The sequence below is a fragment of the Eretmochelys imbricata genome, chromosome 10 (assembly GCF_965152235.1).
Source record: "Eretmochelys imbricata isolate rEreImb1 chromosome 10, rEreImb1.hap1, whole genome shotgun sequence".
Lineage (NCBI taxonomy): Eukaryota > Metazoa > Chordata > Testudines > Cheloniidae > Eretmochelys > Eretmochelys imbricata.
Genome location: NC_135581.1, coordinates 66,429,857 through 66,457,198, shown reverse-complemented (window position 1 = coordinate 66,457,198; position 27,342 = coordinate 66,429,857). Strand labels below are relative to the sequence as shown.

Here is a 27,342-nt window from a genome sequence, read left to right as displayed (position 1 = left end):
TCTCTACAACAAGAAATATTTTTGCCATGTTGTGGGGTACAACATTCTCCCTAGATCCACCAGTCTTGCCTTGTTGCGTTCTGTGAATCTGGCGTCCACTGGGGGAGTACTTCCTGAACTACATACCCTAAAGGAGGAAGTGTACACTGAAATCTCCTATGACGACTTGAGCAGAAATCAAAGTAGAAAATATAAATAAGGGGAGGTTGCAATTTTGTTACAAACTTCAATATTAAGGGCTAAACTATGGCTAGGAACCATAGCCATAATGTGGACTAACAAAGCTTCTACAGTTGCATTAGACCTTCCCAGATTGTGGTTCCAGGCATGGGGCAAAGAAAGCAGGAGCTGTATTCGCAATACTCCCCAATGGACAGAGAATCAGCAAAGCAATGGCTCCCCCAACATGTACTAACCAGCAGAACTGGCTGATTGCATTGAGGAAGGGGGAGGATTAGGCTGTGCCCCACAAAGGGATGTAGCTGATTATGGGAAAGCTGCTTCAGAAGCTGTGTCAAAAGAGCACAGTCTTACACTTTTTTCACTGTTTTGTTCCCCAGGTTTTGGTTTTTCAGGAAAATTAGTCAGCTTCTTCAACCCAGCCTTTGTTTAGCTTTTCATGCTGCCGCAGGAGACGTATGGGCCTCCTAAAGGAGCAAAAAAATCCAAAGCACCCCAGCTTTAGGACATGTCTACACTTACCGGGGATCAACACTGCAGTGATGGATGCAGAGGGGGTCGATTTAGTGAGTCTAGTGAAGACCCACTAAATTGACCGCAGATCACTATCCCGTTGACTCCACCGGAACAAGAAGAGTAAGATAAGTAGACAGGAGAGTGTCTTCCTTTGACCCAGCGTGGTGTAGACACCGCAGTAAGTCGACCTAAATTACATCGACACCAGCTACATTATTCACATAGCTGGAGTTGCATAACTTAGGTAGACTTACCCACAGAGTGTAAACAAGGCCTTAGTTTCAGACGTCAGAATGTTTGTTTTAGTAGAGCTTTTCATTCCCCTGTGATTTAATGCCACAACGTCACAAATTCCCAACTATACAATAATAAAGGGATAAACTCATCTACCTAGAAGACCTTTGAGCTATCAGTTCTCTGTTAATAGAGTGGTTTATGTACAGGGTCCTACCAAATTCACGGTCATGAAAAAAGCATCATGGACAGTGAAATCTGGTCTCCCACTGTGAAATCTGGTCTTTTGCATGCTTTTACCCTATATTATACAGATTTCATGGGGGAGGCCAGTGTTTCTCAAATTGGGGGTTCTGACCCAAAAGGGAGTTGCTGGGGGGGTGGGTCGCAAGGTTATTTTAGGGGGGCTCCGGTATGGCCACCCTTACTTCTGCACTGCTGCCTTCAGAGCTGGGTGGCCAGAGAGCATCAGCTGATGGCCGGGGACCCAGCTCTGAAGGCGGCGCCCCGCCAGCAGCAGCACAGAAGTAAGGGTGGCAACACCATGCCGTGCCACCCTTACTTCTGCATTGCTGCCTTCAGAGCTGGCCGGCCAGAAACTGCTGACTGAGGACCCGACTCTGCATCCAGCAGCACAGAAATAAGGGTGGCAAGAGTATGCCATGGCATCCTTACTTCTGCGCTGTTGCTGGTGGCGGCTCTGCCTTCAGAGCTGGGATCCCGGCCAGCAGCCGCCGCGCTCCAGCTGCCCACTCTGAAGGCAGCGCCGCCGCCAGCAGCAGCGCAAAAATAAGGGTAGCAGAACTGCAACATCCCCTACAATAAACGTTTATGACCCCTTTCCCCGCCCCCCCAACTCCCTTTTTGGGTCAGGACCCCTACAATTACAATACCCTTAAATTTCAGATTTAAATAGCTGAAATCGTGATATTTACTATTTTTAAAATCCTATGCCCATGAAATTGACCAAAATGGACCGTGAATTTATTAGGGCCCATTTATGTATCCTCAATCGCAACTGTGTCAGCCTTACTCGCATTAAGTAATACACATTGATTTCAGATGGGACTGCTCACAGAGAAAAAGTACCACTTAGGTTTGAGAATCAGGTCCTCAAAATATAATACTCTTCAGTACATTTGGGGTGTCTTAATAATCTGGACTCTCACTTTAAGGCACCAGAAATTAAAAATTCATCAGTCAATCCAAACAAAGTCAAAAAAACACACACACACACACACGATCAGTGAGAAAAGCATACTTTTGCAGCAAGCTGTCACCCTTCTCTTCTTTTTCCCTTCCCGTGTTGAATCTGGTGATTTTAATTTTAAATTCTCTTTTACCATCAGTAAATGGGAAACTACTAATTAAATAATTAATCATGCCAATGGAGGAGCAAGTCATCTTTCACTGACCTAAATGACTTCTAACCGCACATACAACTGTTAATTCTTATTTATCCATAAAGAGAATGTATTTTATAATATAGCTTAAAAGAAACAGAGGACATTAATTTCCTGGTAACATTATTGGGACTGGGTTTTGGGCTTTTTTACATTGTGTGTGTTCTGGTAGTTCCAACCTGTGCTAGACACAATACAAACATAGAGGAAAATATAGTCCCTGGCCCAATCAGGTGACAATCTAAAATGGTGTGGAGATTTCTTGTGAGCACTTTAGTGAAACAATATCTATTTACATCTTAGCACCATTAACTGGTCACTTCTGATCAAAGCAGGAAAGAAAGAAGAGGGACAATCATACCATTAAGTATGCTATTGCAAGTGTACTCCTTTTCTTTTTGCGGATACAGACTAACATGGCTGCTACTCTGAAAAAAGATACTGTGACAATTTTTTTCTCAGTCTGATCCCAGCTCAGGGATCCTCCACCAACCAGTCGCCACTGTCCTCCGTCCCCTCCAAAATGCTTTATACATGTATAACAACAACATTTTGCACTAAATGTACAGTTAGTTCATTCTTGAACATTTCTACAGACATCTGAAATTCTCAAGCTACTGGAATGTGAAATGGTTTCCAGAACTTTTTTCCTAGTACATAGTCCTCATTTCTTTTAAATACTACATTAATTATGCTTTGAGTAGTACTTGTCGGAAACAAGATTGAAAATCCCCTGTACTCAGAATAAAAGGTAAAACAAAAAACAAAAAAACCCCTGAGTAACTGTCTAGTCAAAGAAAAAAAGTTCATTTAATTTAGACAAAGCTAGACATGAATTTGCAAACTAACAAATGGAAGTAGTCCTTGCACTATAACTTATCTTTCACTGAGCAGACAAGCTATAGGATGGCCTTGACTAACCATTATACATCACTCAACAGTTAACATTGTTGTATTTTACATCTTATCTTTATGCCTGAACAATGTGAACCCACAAAGCACTAACAAAAAATACCACTTTATAGCAGTAACATTTCTATAGATGCAAAATGCAATCAATTTCAAGTTGTTTTAAGAGGAATTGGATGGTTGTAAAGGAATAGCTAAGAGCACTAAAGATATTTTCTGTACTTCATATAATAGGCAGGTCTCCTGGTTTATCTGTGCAATGTTTGCTGTTGTAACATAAATTTCTTTCTGCTGTGCAATTTCTAATCCTAGTGTGCTAGTTTCGGCCAGCAGAGGAACAGAAAAGTTTAGAAATAGCTAACCACGGCCCACATCGACAAAGCTGTGATTTTAATCAGGGCAGCTAGAATCAAGCAATTGCTTTTTCTTAGAAGAGAAGTATTTTTTTAAAAACAAAGAAGTGCTGAGCCACTGACGTACCCTGAGTGTAAGGCAACATCATGCGAGTGGCATGAAAACAGACTCTTGCTAGGATACTTGCATCATGAGTGGCATGAAAGCAGACTAGGGCATATGAGGACTGAGTGCACCACAGGGAGCAACCAGTTTCTAGTTGGAAGGTGTTTGCCCTGCAATTCACAGATCCCCCTGCCAGCTAATCTGTGGGAAAACACTGATATTGGTGTCAGAGAGAACTGAACAATCTAATGCTCAAGGAAAATACCCCGACTAGATAAACGAAGAAGAAGGGGGCTTGAAGGAAGGTGTACAAATGTCATGGGAAACAAAAAGTAAATGGCCAGTAATTTAGATTCACTTTATTTGGGATGAACAGGAAGATCTCAAAGTCGGAGTAGAATGTAAGCAGAGAACATAATATAGCAATAAAAATATTTAACAAAAAGAATAAGACAGGTGGATCAACAAAAGTCTCATCCACAAAACAAGTGACCGGATAAAAGGATTTCCAGTCTAAAGAGACAGATATTTTGTCAATACGTTGAAACATGTTCTTCTGTGCTAGTTTAGTATAGAGTTAACAGTTTTTACCAATCCATGCTCTAGTATGACTACAGGCTGAGCTGCAAAAGGCCAAAGAGTTACTACAGTTGTAAACATTTTATACTTCAACACATACACAGTATGGCACCAAAGCCCTGATTTACTCTAGCATTCCTGAAAGGCCCAGTAAAAAAGATCCCCACATGCATTCTTCTCAGAAACCAAAGGGAGATGGTTGATGACACAACATACAATAAAAACAACAAGGAGTCCGGTGGCACCTTAAAGACTAGCAGACATACGATACATACTGTGGGGCAGCACCTAGAAGCTCCCTGTGAATAAGTGGAAGATTGTAAACTGTTTTTCAATAATTGAATACATTACAGCTCTGTACAAGTGCATCAAAGAGGAGGAAGCCAGAGAGGTAATTTAAAGAGATGGAGAAACGATTAAGTTGATGAAAAAGGGCCTTGATGAGCATGGCCCTTTTCAAAAAAGAGAAGAGATTGAGAAGAGTGTTTGGGAAGAGGTGGTGATGAGAGAGGTGTTTTAAATCTTAGATTCTATTCTCTACCTTTATATATTTTATCCCATTTCTACCTTTTGGTCCCTGTAATAGATGTAATTGCCAAAAAAATCCACCACACATACGAAGTGAGGCTTTAGGTGTTTTCCGGCAATGTCTACAAGAACCATAACATTCTGCAGACAAAGGAAATTCTAAATTCTATAAAACAAAGATCGATATGGGAGGAGCGTATGAGCTATTATCATTTTGCCATGAAGAATTCAAAGCCATGCGCATACAATGGGCATTTGCCATTTCCCATCAATATTAAGAATTTTGATCAAAAATATATACACAATTATACTGGTTAGTGCAACAGGTATCCAGGGCTGAAAGACAGATGAATGTTACAAATTAATACTCTAAGCTTTCTTTATGAAATCTGTCAGCATCAGTTGTCTAATACAACACCAAGAGTCATGTTTAATGTCACTGATGACATAATTAAATCAAGTAAATGCCACATACACAAATGGTAATTAAGGAACACAAGGTTTACACACCATCTGATTATTTTTGTTTTACCCTATGCAAAAGATTTTCCTCAAAATATAGGTTCTTATTTTATTCTGGTAAAACAACACACGAACAAATTACAGTCTGAAGGGTCAATAAGGAAAACTTAAAAACAAAAACTCTAGAAGTAAGGAAAAAACACTACTATTATGAAAACCAATGAAAAAATGTGTTCTAAAATGACAACACAGATAGAGCCTTGCACGGACACAAAATTTCTATCCACAGCCAATCCGCGATCAGCAAAAACTATCTGCGGATATCCTCAGATTTGCAGGGCTTTAGATATAAAATTTGGATCCACATCCATCCGCAATCCACAAAAATGGTCGACAGATATAAAGCAGATATCCGTGGATTTGCGGGGCTTTAAACCTAGAAATAGATTTACTGTATTTAGCAGCCATTAGAGTGAAATGGACTTTTGGCTTCTATGATTTTGTTTATATTTTTTACCAAAATAGTTTATTTTTTACTATTAGATTGATCTGTAACAACAGTGTTTTGAAGGCTATTGACCTTGGCATCAAATGCACTGTGCGCGCTAAATAAAGAATTAAAATGTAAGATATGTTTACCAGCTATGACTCTTCAGAAACAAAACATGGCATGTTAAGGATATATTGTTTTAAGCAAGTTGCTTTGGAGGAAGCTAGAGTTGATGGAGTTCTGTTTGAAGATGTTCCCTTTGCCCAAGAGAGGCACTTCCATTTAAAACAAAAAACAAAAACAAAAAATACAAAGATTTTAGTTGAGGGAAGGTGAGATGAAGGTTATCAAGACAGGCTGAGTGAAAGAGCAGGAAGAAACTATTTACCATGTTGAAAAATATGTACAGGAGGAGAAAAATGGTTGTTAAGGGTAAAAGATATTGGAAACAGGACAAGGGAGGTACCATAGACAAAAAAGAGCAGTGGCCTGATATTTTAATTGTAAAGGCTACATCTCAGAGGAGAGGGTTCAGAAAGGAAATGCAAAAGCAGAACCAAATACTAGAAGAATGGCTGCCAATGAAGTCTAACCAAGTACCAAGTCAAGGAGAAGGAACCAGCACCAGCCAAAAGGCCAATAGTTACAGAGGAGAGCAGTAACGCCACCATAACCAGTGTATAATTTTAAAATGTGAACAAAGTATTCCAACTCCGTGTTACCTGCACAGTGTCACAAAACCATATCTACTAGTATCTGTATTAACCATAGCCCCTACGAGCCCTAGGCGATGATTTTCTCACAACTGGTAATTTACTCTAGATTCAAATAAAGATTTAGACAAGTTTCATCTGATTATGAATTTTATATTGGATATTTAAAATGATGCAACTCATCAACTGAGATGTCAACTTTGCTCTAATATTTTAAGTTATTTCACAGAACAATGAGTCAGGTTAGCACGGAAAAGTCTGAAAAGCAACTTTTCCTAAAGTGAAAGGCACAATAACACTTCAAGGGAGATTGAGAACAAAACCCTTTGTTTCTCCTAATTCAAGAACTATACAGTTGTGCCTAGCCTACACTAGAAAAGATATCCTTGTATAACTGTACTGGCAAAACTTCCTGGTGTAGAGACAACTTATAATGAACAAAATAAGCTATACCAGTAAAGTGCTCTTCTGCTATTATAACTGCATCTACACCAGGATTTTGGTTGGTATTAAAAAAAGTTGTAAAAACCCACCCCTAACTGACATTACTTTCCCAGCACAGGTGTCTAGTGCAGACTTGGCCTTGATTTAGTACAGCCTTGTCTACACTAGGAGGTTTTGCAGAGATAGTTGCACCCTTCTAGCTAAACTGGCATAGCCTTTTAGTGTAGTTATCGCCATATGAAAGTGCTTATACCAGTTCTTGAGGCCAGCATAAGCTATACCAATAGAAACACAGTTATTCCAGTAAGACTTCATCTACATGAGGGCTTTTACCAGCATAGCCACATCCATAAGAAATCGAACCCCTAACTGACACAGCTACGGTTGCAAAACTGTAACATGTACACGCAGGCCTTAATTATTCAGATGTTGGCATACATGACAACAGTTGAGTGCCTGATCCTATGAGGTGCTGAGTCTCTTCTGAGAGATACTGAGCACCTGGGAATCTCTCAGGACTGGGCTATTGAGCAGCACAGACTATTAAGCACAGTAAAAGTCTCATGTGTCTTTTGAAGTATTTGCTTTTCATCAAGCCTTGTAGAACCATAGAGCCACATACAGCCTGCAAGCGCAGCTCCTACTGACTTCAGTGGGACTTGTACCAACAGTTGCCAAGGCTTAATTGCACCACAGAGAATAAAAGTGGGGAGAGGGAATGGACCAACATACAGGAGCATAAAAGGAGGATAGGGTAAGAAGGATATGTTTCAGAAACAAGATGATACACTGGAGAAAGGGAGGAAGACTAAAAAAGGATTAATTCATTTATAAGGGGAATAAAAGGAACTAGACAATGTTGTATTTTTAAAAAAACCTGAATAACAAGAAAGTGCACTTATAGGATCATTAAAACTAAAAAAAAAAAAAGCCATGCACACACCCACACAGTGGACTCCGTATCAACGGCAGCAGCCACAGTCCATAAAATCAGGCTTGCAATTATCTCAGCCATTGTGATCAGATCTTTCAAACACCCCCTTTTGATTTAGCAGCATAATGGCCACATCCTTAATCTGTGAAGCGGTGTGTACATTTCTCCACAGCTGGAAAAATCCATCGACTTTCCAAAGGCAAAGAAATTCCCACTGAGTTAAAGACCAAGATATTTTCAAGATCTGTGATGGAGAGGAGGAGGACTAAGCTGGAGGAAATATTTAGGTTTCAGTAACAACACGACTTCAGTAATGAAAAGCAACAATCCTGATCTCACAAAGCCCAAGGTGGAACTTGCATCTGCCCATCAGTGGATTTCCTATACTGCATTGAGGGGCCTTGGCAGCAAAGAAGCTGTAGCCCACAATTAATGAATTGTTCAAATCAGCTGTGAAACTTGTCAGCTGAATTAAGCCAAAGTTCGTTAACAGTCATAGTTTGATAATTTTGTGCAAAGAAGCAGGCTCAGGACATGCACAGCTTTATTTCATGAACAAATCTGCTAGCTGCCATATAGCAGAGTGCACTGTGTATCTGTGAACTCAGAAATTAAATGCCCGTGCAATGAAAGATAGCGACAAAATGTGGCGACAAAGTATCTTATGAAATCTTGCTGGATATTCTGACATGTCTTGTGGCCTCACACTTTGTCTCTTTGTTATTAAATGGTTAAGTAGTATGTGCATTTCAAAATAATCAACATTGTGAAGGGCTACATAAAATATCTGGACATCTGGAATGATCCAACTACCTGGAGAGAGCTTGGGTAGCCTGCGTAGGGAACTTTCCTATGAACCTACAAACTTGGGGCCAAATGGGGGCATTTGAGTAGCCAAGTAGAAGTGTTTTGAGGCATCACACACAGCAGATGCAGAGAGAAGACTTCACGGAGCAAGATGAGGAAATCTATGCTCCTTAAAATTGCTTCAGATAGAACAGCAACGTACCATCCCAGCCCTACGCTTCCTGCCAAGCATTCATGTATGACAAAGTGCAAATTACTTAGCCTCCCTTTTCCCCCCCATTTTTAATTCCACCATTTTAGCACATGTTAAAGACTGTGTGCCTTGCCTAGACTTCAAAACATGTCCATTCTTTAGTACATATTAGCTAGCATGTGCTATCATCAAACCTAAGAGTTTAGCCTAGATAAAGCCTGCGGGTATATGGATGGGTTTTTAAACTAAAAGTAATTGCTAGCTAATTCACCCTAACTGGCAAACATTTGTACTTGCTATACTGGACACTCTACAAACATTTGGTCCAGGACACAAGTACTTACAACAGTCAAACTGAGTTGCGGCAAACAATGAACCTGAGTTTAAGAACTCTAAAATAAGCAAACCCTTAACACTGGGACCAATTCATCCCTACACTAGAGTGGACCTCAGTGTAAATGCTTCCCTAACTTGACCCAGGCTGCCACAGCCCCTAGCAGCTGTTGAATCAGCCCACAATAGCAGACATGGTACTCCAGCCACGCCTTCTAGGCTGAAAATACCCCCTAGACTCCGCCATGCAAGATAGCTTAGAGACTTTATATTAACTCTGGACTTGCTGGAGGCAGCCCGTACTTGGGGGACTTTCTGAGGGCTGGATTTGCTGGCTTTATGGCCCCTTTATTCTGGCAGAGCCAATGCAAAAAGCCAAGAGGGCTGGAGTGAATTGGGCCTTCTGTTCCTCTGTAAAACATGAGTAATAATACAGAGCTACCTTGCAGACTGCTGGAACTCTTACAAAGAGATGCAAGGCTAAATGAATGTAGTCAAACACTTAGAGATCCTCAGATAATATTTCACATGTGTACATGGCCTGGTTTGTTTGCAATGAAAAAAAAGCTTGGGTCTTGAGCCAGTCAGGCTGAACCTCTGCAGCCAAAGAGGCTGTTCTCTTTTGAGAAGGGCACGTATCCCCTTTGTGGTGAGATCTGATAAACAGACCATAACTTCTTAATGCATTTGTATTGATAGGGATGTCACCAGCACAGCGAGTCCTAACACGGCTGCTTCAAGGGTACTTCTCAGACCCTGTCAGCTGTAATGTAAGTCAGCTGGGGAAGAATTTTTAAGGGATCACATCCTGAAAGGATCAGGCTTTCCTGAGCAAATTCTGCAAGTAAGTCGTGGAGAGGCAGCAAGAGGCCAGATGGCCTGATCATTAAACACACAGACTTCCAAAAACAACTGACTGAGATAGTCTCCATCTCCATATCAGTCAAGGGAGATTTGAGGAGGTTTCTCAACATTTTAGGACAAATTAGGGCCACTCTTTCCCGGCTGGAAAGGAGCCCTGTAGCAAAGTTGGTGTGGTTCTGCTGCATAGAGGGGACTGAATGCAATGGAGCAACACCGCTGGTGTTCTTGGGGCACAGGTGGGCCCAGGAAAAGGGTAAGACTGAGGGTACACTGCTATGCAGATCTTCCTGGTGTCTCCCTTGCCTGGGGGCAATCGAGATTACTCTGCAAAATCATTCCCTATGTCAACACAGGGCCAGACGGCATGTGACCCTTCTGCATTACTTGAGCCCTGTACTTGTCTCCAATGTTTGATCCACACAGGTTGGCTTAGAGAGCAATGACGGAGCAGTTCAGTAGATCAGAGGAGAGATCCACCTATATGTTGATCTATTAGTCCTAATATTCTATGCAAGGGGAGCAGAGAATTGAATTTACCTACCTTCCAGCACTGTAGTATCTGAAAGCCTATGGGCTGGAGTTGCAGCTGAAAAGCTGTAATAGTAGTAAATGAGGGAGAGAGCTGCACTGCAATCCCAGGCCTTGGCCCCGTGTTGTGGTAATGTTGATTTTCTTTCCATAGTCATGGCAACTGTACCTGTTGCCTCAGGTTTATGCGGGTGAAATGAACTTCATCACCTGAGCACAGGGAACTGTGCCCCAGAACTCCAGTGAGGCATAGCAGCTGGCTGGCAGTGTACCATGACCCTAACAGGGCAGGGACAGAACCTTGCAACAGCTCCTAGAAGTCACAACAGCCAAGACCAAGTTAGGACTAGCCTTCAGGCTCCCCTAACCTCCAGTCAGGGCTAAACGGTCATTTGGCTGGCCCAGGACAGGGAGGTGTACAAAGATTCCACTTCCCACAACACTTCTCAGTCTTGTGCCAAAGATGTCTCTTCCAACGGCTCACAGATCAGGGCCAGATTTTGAAAAGTGTACGCTCCACGCCAGTCACTGAAATACATGGCCAGATATCAGCATATGGGGTGTTGAGTTTTTTTTGATAATCCAGCTGCAGATGTCACAGTGGGTGCTGCTAGTCTGGCCTCAATCATGAGCACTCGAAAGTCTGGCCCTGAGCGCCTTTGAAAATTTGGCATCATGTGACTGCAAATCCAGTGAGCGGCAAATCCAGGATTAGGACTCAAGCCTTCCATACTTCCTCATACCTTATTCTAACCACTAGACAATGCTTCTTCCCTTCAGCTTTCAATCTGTAACATCTAAATTTTGTGCTTTTATAAATCAAAGGTAAAAAACCCATTACTTTCAACTATTGTAAACATGAACTGTGATAGCAGATTTATGGTGCTCAGTAAAAATCATGAGCTAATACATAAACATTTAGTCTTATGAACCAACATAAAAAAAACAGACTCTTTTAAAATGAAAAAGCCTATTTTACATTTGCTAGCTAGAGAATATGTTGTAGCTCATGACTGCCCTTCGGAGCAGTCACTGCCCTTCCTCTCCCACCCAAGCCAGGTGTGAGAAGGATGTGTCAACTTCAAAACAGAGAAGAGAGTTTCAGTTAATGCCAAAAGTCATTTGAAACTTCTTTTGCATGGAGAGAGTGACGTTCTCTTGACACTCAGCCAGTTTTTAAAAAGTTCGTTCTTTCTTTTTTATTATTATTAACAAGGTCCATAAAAACTAAATCCTTTCTTATCCCTTGAGAAGCTGGTCGTTGCTGGTCAATGCCAAGGCCAGCAGCAGTATACTGTGAGAAGGCTGCAGCACGCTCTTTTCTGGCTTATGAACGGAAAGCTCAGTTCCCAGCAAGCTAATCCTTTAGCATTCATTAGTACACATACACTGGTTTCAAAAATCTGTAACAAACCGTGATATTTATGAAAATGAAAATCGCTCATACAAAAGTAAATAACCTCTCCAAAATAGAGTGTTCCATTCTTTGATGAAGGCCAAATGCTAATAATTCATCAGGAAAGGGGGGAGAAACACAGGACTGATCCTATGGGGTTGGGGGCTCTGATTCACACTCCTTGCACCACTGATCAGCACTGAATTTGACCGGACTGTTTTAGTGACAGGTTTCAGATTCACAGTATAAAGAGGCAAAGAACTGTCTCATCATTTCTAGTACAGCTGGAGGGTGAAGAAGTACGATAACAAAACTAAGGAGGCTAGATAAGCAGGGCTGCCTATTATCTGCAACTCTGCAGAAAGAGTATCATTTCCACAGAGAAAATGAGATTGTGTGAAAACAGTGACCGGGGGATTGGGGAAGGGGGCGATGCGCTAATTAAATTAAAAGTTACAGAGTCATAAGAAATAGATAGCAGGATCTGAGTTCATACTGTGACAGGGTCGGGCCGGATGGCTACAGGAGAGTAATAGAAGGCGGATATATTAGCCCCAGGTTAAGTAGGTCCCTTTTCTCTGGGTAAGGTAACAGGGAAGGTTCCAGAACAATCAGGAACCTTCTGGAGACAATTAAGACAGACAGGCTGATTAGAACACCTGCAGCCAATCAAGAAGCTGCTAGAATCAATTAACGCAGGCTAATCAGGGCACTTCGGTTTGTGGTGCGCATGTAAGGAGCTGGGAGCAAGAGGCGCTCGGAGCTGACAGTGAGAACGCATACTGTTGGAAGACTGAGGAGGACAAGCATTACCAGACACCAGGAGGAAGGTCCTATGGTGAGGATAAAGAAGGTGTTGGGAGGAGGCCATGGGGAAGTAGCCCAGGGAGTTGTAGCTGTTGCCCAGCTGTTCCAGGAGGCACTCTAGACAGCTGCATTCCACAGGGCCCTGGGCTTGAACCCGGAGTAGAGGGCGGGCCCGGGTTCCCCCCAAACCTCCCAACTCCTGGTCAGACACAGGAGGAGTTGACCTGGACTGTGGGTTCACGAAAACGGCCAAACTGAGGGCTGCCATGAAGCTCCAAGGCAAGCAAATCCGCCAATAAGCGCAAGACCCACCAAGGTAGAGGAGGAACTTTGTCACAATAACAGGTTTCAGAGTAACAGCCGTGTTAGTCTGTATTCGCAGAAAGAAAAGGAGTACTTGTGGCACCTTAGAGACTAACCAATTTATTTGAGCATAAGCTTTCGTGAGCTCATGAAAGCTTATGCTCAAATAAATTGGTTAGTCTCTAAGGTGCCACAAGTACTCCTTTTCTTTTTGTCACAATACATAGTCACTTACAAAATTCTCATTGACTTCAGTGGGGCCTGATGCTGCACCACTAAAGTGAATGGGAGTTTTGAAAATGACTTATGTGGGAGCCAGACTACGCCCATACACTGTAAGATGAAAGCAGCTTGTCTTACTCTATTTTACGCATTACTAGTTTTTCTTGGACCCAAACAGACATATGGGAGATCAACAGCAGTATTTTAAAAGCAGCTCTTTGAATTTGCAAAGCCTATATTGACAGGTTCACCAATTATTATTTTTTTGACTCCCTGACTATCAATGTTACCCTCAGCTTCTTTATACATAGTATATATTTCTTACTTTATGTATAAGTGTCTAGCCCTTTGGGCCATAAAGATCCTCTTTAACTGTAAATTGATTACTAGGATAGCAAATTTGTTCCACTAGTTTTCTTTTTAAAACTATCACGGGTTATTCTTGGCCACTGCCAACAGTGTTTGCAAAATTGGGGTCATCTACACATCCCCAATGCCTCCCCCAGCAGTAGATATTACTGCAAGCAATAACACCACTATCTGTAAACAATTTCTCCACTAAAAAAATTCCATTCAGTGTTGTCTTATTCTTGTATGGCATATATCTGTTCAGCACCCCCACTGTGTCTTGACAGAGATAGAGCTTTATTAATAAAATGATATTATATGCCAAAATTGTTAGACAAAGTTACCTTCAACTCTGTGATAAAGAAGAATTAAATGGATATGCCCACATTAAATCAATTAGACAAGCAATTAAGGAATAACAAACCTTTAACCTATACAATTTCCTGCCCCTTCCTCTAAAACAGGCAGTACTGGCCAACATGGGGACACAATACTGGACTCGGTGGACCCTGGGTCTGATCCAGCCTGGCATTTCCTCAGTTCCTAAACAGATTAATGCCCTTATCCTGTATTTACAGCCACAATTAATATTACGCAATGAGTAGAGCAATGCAGTGACTTGTCCAAGGTGACACAGCAGGTCAGTGGCAGAACCAGGAACAAAACCCAGCTTTCCTGACATTAACCCTGTAAACTAGATTATGCTGCCTCCCACAATGACAGAGTTACAATATGGTCTTTTAAATGATCACAAACCACTGGGCAATGTAACACACAGTTTGACAAATAATAAAAACAGGTATAGCTTGAGGATTATGAATATCTGAACATCCAGAGGTAAAATTCCTCTGGTCTATTAGGAAGTAATAGTTTGCCTTTTAAAGGCAATTTTCTCTGGATTTGCAATAAATTCTTGGATGTAACCTACGACCTGAAGTCACAACAACGTATCCATTCTTATATACCGACTGCTCAGATTAATACCTCTGCTAGCATAATATAATAGTATGAAAATACACATTCCCCCTCAATTCTACTCCTCCTGTAAGACTAATATTTTTTGTCTTCAGATTCATCTTTATCAACGTAAGTACACAAATGTAGCATTTTGCACTATTAACAACATGTAATTCCTACAGCATATATAACATCAAAATTCAAACGCAGACCAAGTTCTGCCCTCAGCTACACCCAGACAGCTCAGTGACTTCCATGGGCTTCTACTGTAAACTGGGGGGTTGTAACTAGAGAGAGAATGTGGCACAGCAACAAAACTCTTCAGTATTTTAAAAGTATTATTTGTTTTGCAAAATCAAATAAAAACACAGGCATTGTTCAGAACCCAGGTCCAATCTGCTATCACAGAAGTGAGTGGTAGACCTTTGATGGACTTCAGAATTGGGCCCTCATGTTTATTCTAAGTACTGTGCTCATTTATGGTGAGCTTCTTGTTTGTGAAAAAGGGCAATTTTATCAGTCAATTAAACTATACAAGTGTAAAAGGGAATGTATTTCTGCTTCAAGTTACCAAAGTATCATGGGTGATGTTCCTCAGCCAGCTGTGCACTTTCTAACAACTTTTTTGGGGGGAAAAAAATACTGAATACTGAAAGGAAACTGCATACAAGCCTAGATGGACGGTTGTCTAGAAAAAAAAAGACTCACACATGAATACAAACTCTAAGTTCCTGAGGGGGATGCATATATATCAAGCACCAGTTAAACTATGCATTTAGAACAGGGGTGGACAAACTATGGCCTGTGGGCCACATCTGGTTCACCAGGTGATTTAATCTGGCCCTTGGGCTCCCACTGGGGAGCAGGGTCTGAGGCTTGCCCTGCTCCCATGCTCCAGCCAGGAAGCGGGGCCAGGCAGGGGTGGCAGGTTTGTAGAAATTTTGGTGGTGCCCAGAACCCGCTCCCCCAAACTCCACTCCCCACCTGCCTAAGGCTTTGGGTGGGGGGAGGAGGTCTGGCATGCAGGCCCTGGGCTGGGGCAGGGGATTGGGGTACAGGAGGGGTGCAGGCTCTGGGAGGGAGTTTGGGTGCAAAAGGGGTGAGAGGTTGGGCTCTGGGAGGGAGTTTGGGTGAGAGGGGGTCTGGGGTGCAGGCTCCGGGCTAGGGTAGGGGGTGGGGAGTGCAGGAGAGGGTGAGGGGTGCAGGCTCTGGGAGGGAGTTTGGAGGCAGGAGAGGGTGTGTGGGAAGGGGGTGGGGTGCAGGCTCTGGGACAGAGTTTGGGTGCAGGCTCTGGGCTGGGGGTGTGGGTGTAGGAGCGGGTGAGGGGTGCAGGCTCTGGGAGGGAGACTGGGGTTGGGAGGGGGTGCGGAGGGAGGGGGTGAGCGGTTTGGAGTGTCGGAGAGGCTCAGGGCTAGGGCAGAGGGTTGGGGCGCGGGGGTGAGGCTCTGGTTGGGAGTGCAGGCTCTGGGGTGGGGCAGGGTTGGGGATGAGTTTGGGGTGCAGGCAGTCTGACCCAGGGCTGGGGCCAGAGAGGAGGACTCGCCCCAGCCCTCTCCCCGCCGGCAGCAGTGAGCTCTGGGGGAGGGGGCCCCCTCTTCCCCCCAGAAGCACACCCACCCCGCACCATTGTCACTGCACATGTTCCCAGGGCCCCTCTCAGGTCCAGGAAGGCCCCTCACCTCCCCTGTGGTGGGTGCAGGGCAGAAGGGGGGCTGCCATCACATGTGTGCATCCTCCCCTGCTGCTGCCCCTCACAGTAGCCTCACGGGGGGTGAGGCTACCCCTTGTCCAGTGTGGGGCAGGAGCGGTGACTGCGGGCGGGGGGGCCCCCTGTGCTGGTGGAGGGTCCTGCCAGAAAATGAAAGGGTCTGAGGGGGAAGGGCAGAGTAAGGGCAGCCTGCCCTGCCACTAGTGTATAGGGAGCACTAGGACCTTGTGGCGGCAGTTGATGCTGGGAGCCAGTAGAGCGGAGTGGAGCTGCAGGGGAAAGGCAGGGATACGCCGGGGGCCAGGGAAGGTGCGCAGGGGGCAGCAAGTGGAGGTCGGGGGACACTCAGGAGAGGTGTATGGGGGTGGCAGGTAGGGCTGGCTGAGAGACCCGGCCCCAAACATTGGTGGAGCCGGGCCCCAGGGTCCTGAATATTGCTGGAGCTCGGGCACTACAGGCCCATACAACTCGTCGCCCCTGAGGTCGGGGGCCACTCTGCGTGGCTCTGCGCAGCTCCTGGAAGCAGTGGCATGTCCCACCTCCGGCTTCTACGTTTAGAGGCAGCCAGAGGGCTCCGCGCGCTGCCCCCACAGCTCCCATTGGCTGGGAACTGCAGCCAATGGGAGCTGCAGGAGTGGCACATGCAGACAGGGCAGCGTGGAGCGCCACCTGGCCATGCCTCTGTGTAGGAGCCAGAGGGGGGACATGCTGCTGCTTCTGGGAGCTGCTTGAGGTAAGCACCACCCAGAGCCTACCCCGCTTAGCCCCTCCTGTGCCCCAACCCCAGCCCTGATCCCCGTCCCGCCCTCCGAACCCCTCATCCCCAGCCCCACCCCAGAGCCTGCACCACCAGCCGGAGTCCCCAACTCTCCCACCGCACCTCAACCCCATGCCCCATCCCGGAGGCCCCTCCCACTCCCTGAACTCCTCATTTCTGGCCCCACCCCAGAGCCCACACCCCCCCGCCCGAGCCCTCACCTCCCCCCATGCCCCAACCCTCTGCCCCAGCCCTGATCCCCCTCCCACCCTCTGAACTGCTCGGTCCCAGCCAGGACCACCCTCTTCTACCCCAAATCCCCAGCCGCACCCCAGAGACCTCACCCCCCCCACCGCACTCCAACCCCCTGCCCCCTCCCGTACCCTGAACTCCTCATTTTTGGCCCCACCCCAGAGCCTGCACCCCCAGCCAGAGCCCTCACCCCCTCCTGTACCCCAACCCCAATTTTGTGAGCATTCATGGCCTGCCATACAATTTCCATACCCAGGTGTGGCCCTCAGGCCAAAAAGTTTGCCCACCCCAATTTAGAAACTTGAAACTAAAGCCATACATTTGGAAATTCTGTGCTACTACTGAGAAGTGTCAGAAAAGGAGAGTATCTGGTACTTGGTACACGTAAAAACTGTGTTCTCAATGATGAGGCAACTCTCCTATCTGCTTCTTAATATAGGAAAGATGATATCCAAGGCAAATTGGAGTTCTTTTGTTTTGCTTTTTAAAAACAAAGCATAAGCATAGCTTTTCCCAAATAAAATTCTTATAAACTAGGTTTATGTTGCAATGTCCTTTTAAAGTCTATTTCTCTGATGGAATTTTATTAAGCATGATACAGCCCAAAGTTAAAGATAGAAAGTTATGGCAAATATGCAACATTAAAAATACATTGTCTTCTAGTGGCAAGTAAAATAGGGCCTCAAAGTTTCCACTGCCCCAGTAGGGAGTTAAAGGTCACTGCTAACTCAAAATTAAAAACAATGGGAAGTAGAGGATGTCATTCTTTTATATTTGCCCAGTGATTCTGTGTTTTCTTTGTATGAATTTATTTAGGAAACTGGGAACTCTAACAAACAATGAAGTGATTTCAAGGCTGCCTTGTTCCTCCTCCCCCCGACCCCTCATCAGAAATCAGTTTATTCCACTTTATAAAATGTTTTAATGTATAAAGAAAAATATTTGTTACTTCAAAAGGTTTGAACTTTCCAAGTATGTAAAAAACAAACATTTTCCAGAAAATTGTCACTTTCATTTTAAAGTTATTTTGTTTGTACTAAAAGAGTGAATTCCCCTCCTTATTAACAAAAGAACAGACAATAAAACTCAACTTAAATCAAAGCAGCTTAAAGTTATCCATTTATATATAGCTCAAAATACCAACAAACAAAAAACTTATTTGAAATGTACAACTGATAAATTCATACAGGAATGAAATATACATCTGAACAATTCGATGATTGTTATTAAGCCAGCAAAAATGTGTCACTCATTTTTAGGGGTCAAATTAAGCTGCCTCTGATACACATGTACACATGGGAAGAGGCGCACCCAGGCAGGGTGTAGGCTTGCAGACTGTTCCCCATACCTCTATAAACTCTGAAGTTTACACTTGTCCAGGTAGGGAGGGCAGGGCCTGGGACCAGAAGGCTTATTAACTCATATGCTGCCACACTACCCTAGCAGATTTTTTGCCCCATGTGCTGGGGCAGTGTGGGGACACTGTAGTCTGGCTCCTCATGTAAGAGCTAATATTAACACTGCTTTTGTCCTCACATCCCACTATGTGAACAGGAGTTGAAAATGCTCTGCAGCTAACAGGAAATGCTTAGCACCTCAAAGTATCAGGTCCTGCAGCAATACAGGTGATCTGCAAAAGCAAAAATAGGCCCTTTCAACAGCTGAAAGTGAAAGTTGGAATGGGGAAAAGACTTTTACTCAGAGCGTTTAAATAATAACTTCATTCATTTTTGTTAACACCTATTTAATTTTGATCACTGACATTTTGAAGAAAAAAAATTTGTTAGAGATTCAGTACCCTCTACCCTTCCACTAAAATATGAAAGGAAACAAGCCATGGTCCAAAACACCCAGGAGTTCCTTCAATAAAAGTAGGGGAAAAGAAAGCAAATTTTATCTTCCTGATATTGCTAAAGAACAAACCAAGCAAATTCTCACACATGAAAAAGGGCACAAATCCAATTTAGGGGACAAGAATCATTTGCCGTTCATCTTTAAGGTGTTCTCTCACATGTACTCAAGAAACCAAAATCCAAATTCAGGGTCTAATAGCCAAATGACATCCATTAAAATTAATGGACCCTATCCTGATCCTACTGACATTAGTTACAGAACTCTCATTGGCTTTGATGGGATCAGGCCAAATAGGAGCTGAGTAGCTAAAACTCCACAAAGGATCTTTAAGATGTAGCAGCTAATGAATAAAAATTGGCCACAATGTAATTAACTAAAACAAATTCATATTTCCTCTGGGCCCAGTCCAACATTGAGATCCTCCAGTGCATCTCTTGGGTCCATACATGGAAGATATGGGGTTCTGTTATTGTTGTTTTTTAAATTGGCAACATCATTTTATCCCAAATACTGCTTTTAAATCTTGATAATCCTACAACAATTTGTTCCAAAATATTTTGCTTTGTTAAGGGCAGCTCATCACATTGTCAGTCTTTAGATGTTGAAAAGGTGCCAATACACAGACATACAATATTAAAAACATTATTTAATAAGAAGAATTTCAAATTAATTTGTAAACCACACTGAAACAGGAGACTAGTGAGCATGATGTAATTTCAATTAATTAAAAAAGTCACTTTCTAACACTTTTCCTTTCTCTGGAAAGGCATACATACATGTGGAAGCTGCAACTACTGGTTTATAAAACACTAAACTTTTATGGAATGTTGAGTGACATATTTACAGATTTTACAAGGAAAAGGAGAAAAGGGCCTGGGAGTTTGATTCAGGGTCAACAGTTCAGCCCACAGCAGAAGGGGATGAGCTGGAAGAATGCAGACATCAGAGACTTCACTGTTTAATTTCGTCCCCTTCTGTAATGACCCGATCAACATCATTTACTGTGCTTTCAGGCGGGCATTTTCAAAAGGATCCTAAGGCAGTTAGGTGCCCAGATCTCACTGAAAGTCAAGGGGATTTGAGTGTATAACCTCCTTGGGTGCCTTTAGAAAAAAAAAAATCACAGCCTTTCTTGTTGATTGTTCAGATTATTTAGAAAACATATTTAAAAATTCAGTATGCATCTTGTCACCCTTACCAGTTTCAGTTATGGTTAAACCATGATATCTAATTATTTTACACCAGAGATAGTTACATACAGAATGTCATAGAGGCAAATTAATCCTTGGTCAAACTCCATTAAAGTTATGGATGAATTTGGCTTATAAAGCACTGGATGCAATTCATACAGAAAATTCAAAATTGGACAGATAACAAGAAATCACATTTAATGAAGACTCTTCTAAACTTTACTATCAACATTTTAACTCCACTTATATTTAATAAATATGTTTACAATTTGACTCTATTAAGTACATAGGACTAGATCATCTTCAAAAAATGGGGGATGGGGTGGGAGGGACAGACGACAATCTTATGAAAAATTTCTGTTGAAATAATTCTGTTTAGAACTCAATCTGCTCATCATATTTGCTTTAGGTTTCTTCCATTATTCTTTGGATGCAAACAAGGGCTTTGTGTTTCTCTATCCATTGTGTTTATTTCCTAGCCGAGGGCCAATTTTGAAGTCAATGGGATGTTTGAGCCCACGAAAAGTACCAATCCAGGCACTTAATTATTATCGTTAATGGGGCCAATTATACAGCCCTTACTCTGGTAAACAGTCCTTAGCACTGAAGACTAACATGGCCCCTTCTCCTCCCTGCCCTGGGCTGCACAATACTTTAGAAGTGTAAAGTATTATTATACTCCTGTTCGGAATATTATAAAAATTGCAGTCGGTAAAGCTGTAAGGTTCTGACTTGGTTTTCTGAATATGGATAATTACTTGAACAAGAATGGCTATTAAAAACATAAGCAACGTATGAAAGTAAAATGGTTTCTAAATGGAATAGCTTCAAATAAGCTATGAGCAACGTTTAAAAAAAATATTTGGTTACATAAAAAGCTGGAAACAATATGCCCTTCATAGTCATATTGTTTGTAAGCTTATAGTGTGAAATAATGTTGTCATTGAACATGATCCAGGAGCAAGTATCTACATCTGGTGGGACTGTTTCACAGCAATGATCATTATTTACTACTTGTGCTTATCACTTCAAATTTTAAAAACTGAACTGTTGACACCTTAAATACTAAGGAGACCGGTGCCTTGAACTATAATTTCATACCATACAATACTGGGGAGGGAGGGCGGGCGAGGGAAAGATACTATATAATGAACTTACTGATGAATTGGGGGTTTGGGGGAAGGTTAAAAAAAATGTGAGCAAGTGTATTGTATCACTAGGATGTTTGTTACTGTAGATTTATCCAAATATGTTTACACATCCCTCTGTTAACTAAGATTTTAAGAAAACAACAGGCACCGTGTGTTAAGCGAAATGACATACTGCAAAGAGAATGGAAATAAATGTTTATTTTCAACACTTTCCACATCAACACACACAGGTGTAAGGAGAGAAAGAGCTAAGAAACTTGCCACAAAGCCTGAAACCAGCAGGAGACGGACACACAGGAAGTTCCAGCCAGAGAGGATGAGGGACATGGCTGCAGGAGGCACAGAGAAAAGAGTGTTTCACTTCTGTCAGTAAGGTATAAGCTGAAAAGAATCATTATGGAGTTAACATTATCCACTCCAAACATTCAGGGCCAAATCCTGCTTGCCTCCGCCACACAAGAAGCTGCACTGAAGTTCAGAGATACAATTTTTGTATGTTCCTATTCTACGTCAAACTCCTCTGGCTAGTCTGAATGATTTAAAAAAAAAAAAAAAAAACACCTCATGATATGTTCCCAGCAGAGCAATTTATACATTGTGAGTGGCCTCAGGACTGCTCTTTGAATTGCTGCTCTTCCACCTTCTATTCAAACCAAAATCAAATCAAATCATATCGATCAAAAAAAAACCAAAAAACCCCACTTCGATGTCAGCATGCAAGGCTGAAGTAAAACTGAACATACCTCTCATCGCATCAAAGGCCTAGTTATTTAAGTTTGCTTCATATCAACTCAAAAGGAATCCACAGTCCACGGGCAAAGAAAGGGTTTGTCCTTTGCAACAACAGAATCAAAAGGCAGCCTGGGAGTCTGGCAGCCGCAGGGAGCGAGAAAGGTTAGAGTGTCTCAGCGTGGGAAGGATCATCTCAGTGGGAGCAAGGATCTCTATACAGGAGGGCTGATGTCAGTAAAAGTGGGAGGGAAATGACGGTGGGGAGGGTTGTCACGGGAATGATTGAGAACTGGCTTTAGAAGGAGCAGAGAGGAATCAGAAGAGAGTTGGATGGACTCAGTGGGAGTGGGGACACTACATGTGGGAGTTTCAAAGAGAGGGAGAGCCCGCTGTGTGTTCCCAGGGGAGGGAATGCCCAGCCCAAGTAGGGCAGGAGCAGGAGAGCATGGTAGCCTCAATCATGTGTGATTAAATACGTATAGATTATATCTGATTAAATGAGAAAGTCAGTGTATATTGTAGTATTACAGAGCCATTAATTAATGGACTATTATAGATGTTATTTCATGTTTGTTAAACTACCCAGGAAAGGACAGTTCAACAGGTTTTGAACTAAGAATGCTTAGCGTTTTTAAATGCCTTCGATTTCATCTGCTGTTCCCCAACCAGCGGATAAATCAAACAGCCTTTTACAAAGTGATCTGCTTCTATCTTAAAATGCCAGAACCTTTGGTTTACTGGCCGTTCCACAAACACACCCCTTGGCATGTGTATATTGTTGAAAATACATCTTGTCAAGAGCCATACAAGAAAAAGAAAATATTACACAAGTAAATTAACTGCGGCATGAAATACAGAGTGAATGCATGAGAGCATGGTGAAGTACAAGGGTTCGTTGACATGATGTTTGGACAGCATATTGCTCACAAACAGCAATGCCATGAGCAAGCTCTGCAAGTTATTCTTCACAAGTGCAAGTAAACATTTACACCATATCAACATTTGCTCTGCTTATGCCACATTTTTAACTGAGCAAATATATTAACAATGTTTTAGAGAGAGTTTTTTTAAACTTATGGGATTTTTAAAAATCCTCCTTTCTGTAAAGCCAGGTATTTTAGTACCATAAGTCCAATTATATAAACTTCTGAGGGAGAGAAAAAATACAGTTGGTACATTTAAAATGTATGTTTAAAGTATCACATCCTTAAAGTCCAAGATCTTGGGACCTTTTGGGGCTAAAAAGCAAGTGCTATCCCATTGGTACCCTGTAAATCTGTGCTTTCCAATAGTACTCTATAAAGCTCCATTTGCTAGTTTGGATGGGTTGTGTGATAATCAGACCTTAAACTTGTCACTGTTCTAGGGCTAAATATTGCAGAGCCTGCCCACAGACCAATATAATTTTGGACTGAAAATTCTATATTTGGGGGGCAAAAAGGCAGGTTTTTTGTGGCAGGTTCTTTCTTTCTTTTTTTTTTTTTTTTTTTTTAAGATGTGACACTTATTTGAAGCTGCTCAGAGATTAGCAATGTTAAATGGGGACAGGTGAAGCCACTAAATTTTATTTATGATACGATTTCTTGGCTTATTACATGGATATCACCACAACCATATATGCCAGATACAAATATTGCTACATACATGTGTGCCTACACATACTGTGCAAACAATTCTGCTAGATTACTTTGGAAAAGGTTTGATTTTTTTCCCTTATTAAGAAAGAAATGTTAATCTTTGTAGCCATATTTCATGGATGATGGAAGTCACAAAATACAGTGGGAAGACACTTTACATTTAGTGATTCCCTGCCATCTGATCATAATGGATATCTGACAACACTCTAGAATAGATATAGAGTAAATCTCAGTATCAGCTAGCAGGAGAGAGAGTCTTCTTTTAAAGCTTGGATTTGGTTGGTTTTTTGTATGATGCTTTTTGACTTGAAAATCTTATGTATTATAACCAACATACTGGTCCGAGGAAAGGGATTACATCATCATAAACGTTTTTACAAATGCTAGTGAAAACAGATGATGCACACACTGTGGGCCAAATTTTGTTCTTCTGTATAACTGTGATTTTCCTGACTTCCATATGTAACAGAGGAGAGTTTGGCCCAGGTGTGAATATTGCTGTGAGACAGAGAAAAAATGTCACTCAGGCAGGTAACTTTGCTATACACACAATGAGAGGTGTTCCAACTACAGTATCACATGATAATCATTGGCTCAAGCTCATGAGAAGCTGACCATCTTCTGCACAGTGCTGAGTGCCACTGAAGGTGTCCAAGCACTTCAGAGAAAGTTCTCAGCCCTTAGCAAATGTTTAATGGTTTGTGGTACCATGCTCATTCCCACAGTTCCTCCTCAAGTCAGAGTCCTACTAACTTCAAAGCTGTATAATTGTATGCCCTTGCAGCAAACCCTACTCCCAAACAGAAGCAGGACTGGGCCCCTTAGTCTCAATTTTCCTGTACTTCGTTTCTTTGTAAAATAACTTTACTGTATCACTGAGAGTAGGTGACACAGCAATAGTACAATTCACTTTCACACACAATACAATTTCAGTGACAATATAGTTGTAAACTAACATAGCAAGGGTAGTAAATGTGATAACATACAGGCTAATAATAAACAGCAGAGAAAGTACAGTTCTATGCTGTTTTACATATCTGAAGGATAGCACAGGATTTTAAACAAAAAAAGCCATGGAGGTGAAATCACATTTAGTATTAAATTGATCTTGCAAAAAACCCACTCCCATTTAGGAAAAACAATCATTTTGCTGCAGTGTTGTCAGAGGGAACCTAGCATCACAGCTATGAAATACGACTTTTTGTGAGAAAAGCCTATATACAATTATCAACAAGATTAGAGGATGAATGTGAACTAAGATCAACTGCATGTCTAGCTGAGTTACCTCTGATGTCCCAGTCCCACTAATGAGCAATGTATTCACAAAAATAAATCTGTTTTCTTCTTCCCTGCATTCTCTAACAATAGGTATTATTTAACATAGTAAACACATAGAAGACTAAGGCATCTTTAATGTGAATATTATAGTATTTCCTTGTTTAAAATGCTGTGAGATCCTTCAAGCAGATACTTAAAAATCGGAAAGAAAAAAAAAGCTACACAAACAAATCTCAGAGTTCTGATGACAACATAAATAACCTGTATTTCTTTATTGTGGTTACCATGATTTCACCAGTATGCCTTGGTGTGTATGCAGCCCTATAGCTCAGTTTCTTGTGTCTTATTTATAACACAAATAAAAATGTTAATTTGGCATATAATTGCTTTAGTTATTCATCCTATTACCTATATAGTTTCTTCTTGCATCCCACATTTTTTCAACTCTATGAAGTGACATTGCTATATTTGGGGGAAAGTAATTTAAGAGAATCACCCACATCACAGAAACAATTTGCTGGAGTTCACAATCAATAACCTAGACACATTCTTAATATAGATTGTAAAAGGTTCAGAAAACTGTACAAATGATTATAGGTATTGCAAGCTGCAAAATGTTGTGACCTTTTGTTAGTTCCTTCCTGTATGTCATACCTATATCTTAGATTTACAGCATGTGTATCTCTTAACCGATATCACGGTAAGCCAGGGATCAGCCATGTTATATAATAGCTTCTGTGCATCCCATAACTTGTCTTTTCATTTGTAATTATTTATTTCTACAAAATACAGAATGCTGCAAAAAAACAGAGAAAACACTCTACCACAAAAACTATATTAGCAACTTAACAAATATAAGCCACTCACAGAAAGTAAATATAAATGCAATTCTTCAGTTCTCCTAACTTATTTTACCTTTTTTAAAAATCACAATTTTTTTTATTTTTTCAGTATGTGTCTTTCTGTGAGGCATACTGGCATTATGCCATATGTAAGTATACACACACTAATACTCTACAAAATACCTTGTCTAGAAAAGCAAGCAAAGTCAACAAGCGGTTAATGTAAATCAGAACCCTATCCAAAAATTCCTGTCACTCTTGTTCCAGCTTTCTGATGGGAAGAAAGGGTTTAAAGTGACTAGCCCATCTACCAGATAGTTTTATATGGCATTGGTATTTTGCGCCCAAAAAGACAAGCACAAATAGCAATATCTGATAAGTCAATAACAACAGATGTAGATAAATACATGTTAGGTGCAGTGCAGGCTCACACAAGCCTGTCCCACCATCCATACCTCTCTGCTGCTGAATGCACAGGGCCTATCTGCTTGCCTTGCTCTAATGATTGACAAGGACATTTAAACAGCTCTCCTTTTCCACTACACCAAAAACTCTTCCTGTGGAATGAAGAAACAGGTTTGGGAACATCGACAAAGTAGTTTCATGAGACTGATTAGTTTGCAAACGAATTGCTCAAGCCATTAAAGCTTTCCAACAATCTATTACTCAGATAGCCTCCTTGGGTCGAATCCCTGGAGGCAACTTCTGTTCTGAGAGAAATCGTGCTAATATGTTTAGCACTCTTTTTACCTTCAAGCTGGATCTGCTGGTCTGGGTGTCTGGCTCCATGCTCTGGCTGTTCGCCCTCTTGTCTTTCTTGGAGGAATTAGTCCTCACCTTATAAGTGGATGTGTTGGAGGATTTAATGAATAATCCCGGGACGGAGTTGCCTTGCTGTTGCTGAGACATGGTTGTGTTGGTCTGGTGAGGGGAATTGGACTCCTCGGACTCTTTACTACTGTGATAAACCACCCTGCTGTCAGAGATGTGGATGCTTGGAGCACAGCCCATGCTTTGTGACCGCTTTGGGACGTTTTCTAATTTTTTTTTCCTTCCAGTGGGTCTCTTCCCTTTGATTATTATTATTATTATTTTGTTTGTTTGTTTGTTAACAGGTTGAATCTCCTTCCTGCTTCTCTGCCACGCTCGGGAGCATTGTCATCGGTCCTTTCTACCCCCCGCCCCCCAGAACCGTGTGTTCTCTTCCTCCTCCAGGAAACAGGGCTCCTTGGAGCTCAAGCTCAGCAGCGGGGCGGGGAGGGGGTTCAAGAACTGGTCGAGTTCATGCTTTCACCGGTTCTCTCTTTCAGACGAAGCCATCTCAAAATCGCG

The 27,342-nt window shown here is 42.1% G+C and overlaps 1 protein-coding gene across 1 annotated transcript in view; it reads right to left on the bottom strand.

The window, feature by feature from the left end:
- The window catches only part of PDE8A (phosphodiesterase 8A), a 199,131-nt gene extending 172,048 nt beyond the window's left edge, over window positions 1–27,083 (bottom strand). The window contains exon 1 of the mRNA XM_077828784.1: window positions 26,761–27,083. Within this exon, the coding sequence (XP_077684910.1) occupies window positions 26,761–27,021 (261 nt within the window). The 5' untranslated portion in view covers window positions 27,022–27,083. The remainder of the gene's footprint in view (window positions 1–26,760) is intronic.
- Between the last annotated feature and the right edge of the window lie 259 nt (window positions 27,084–27,342).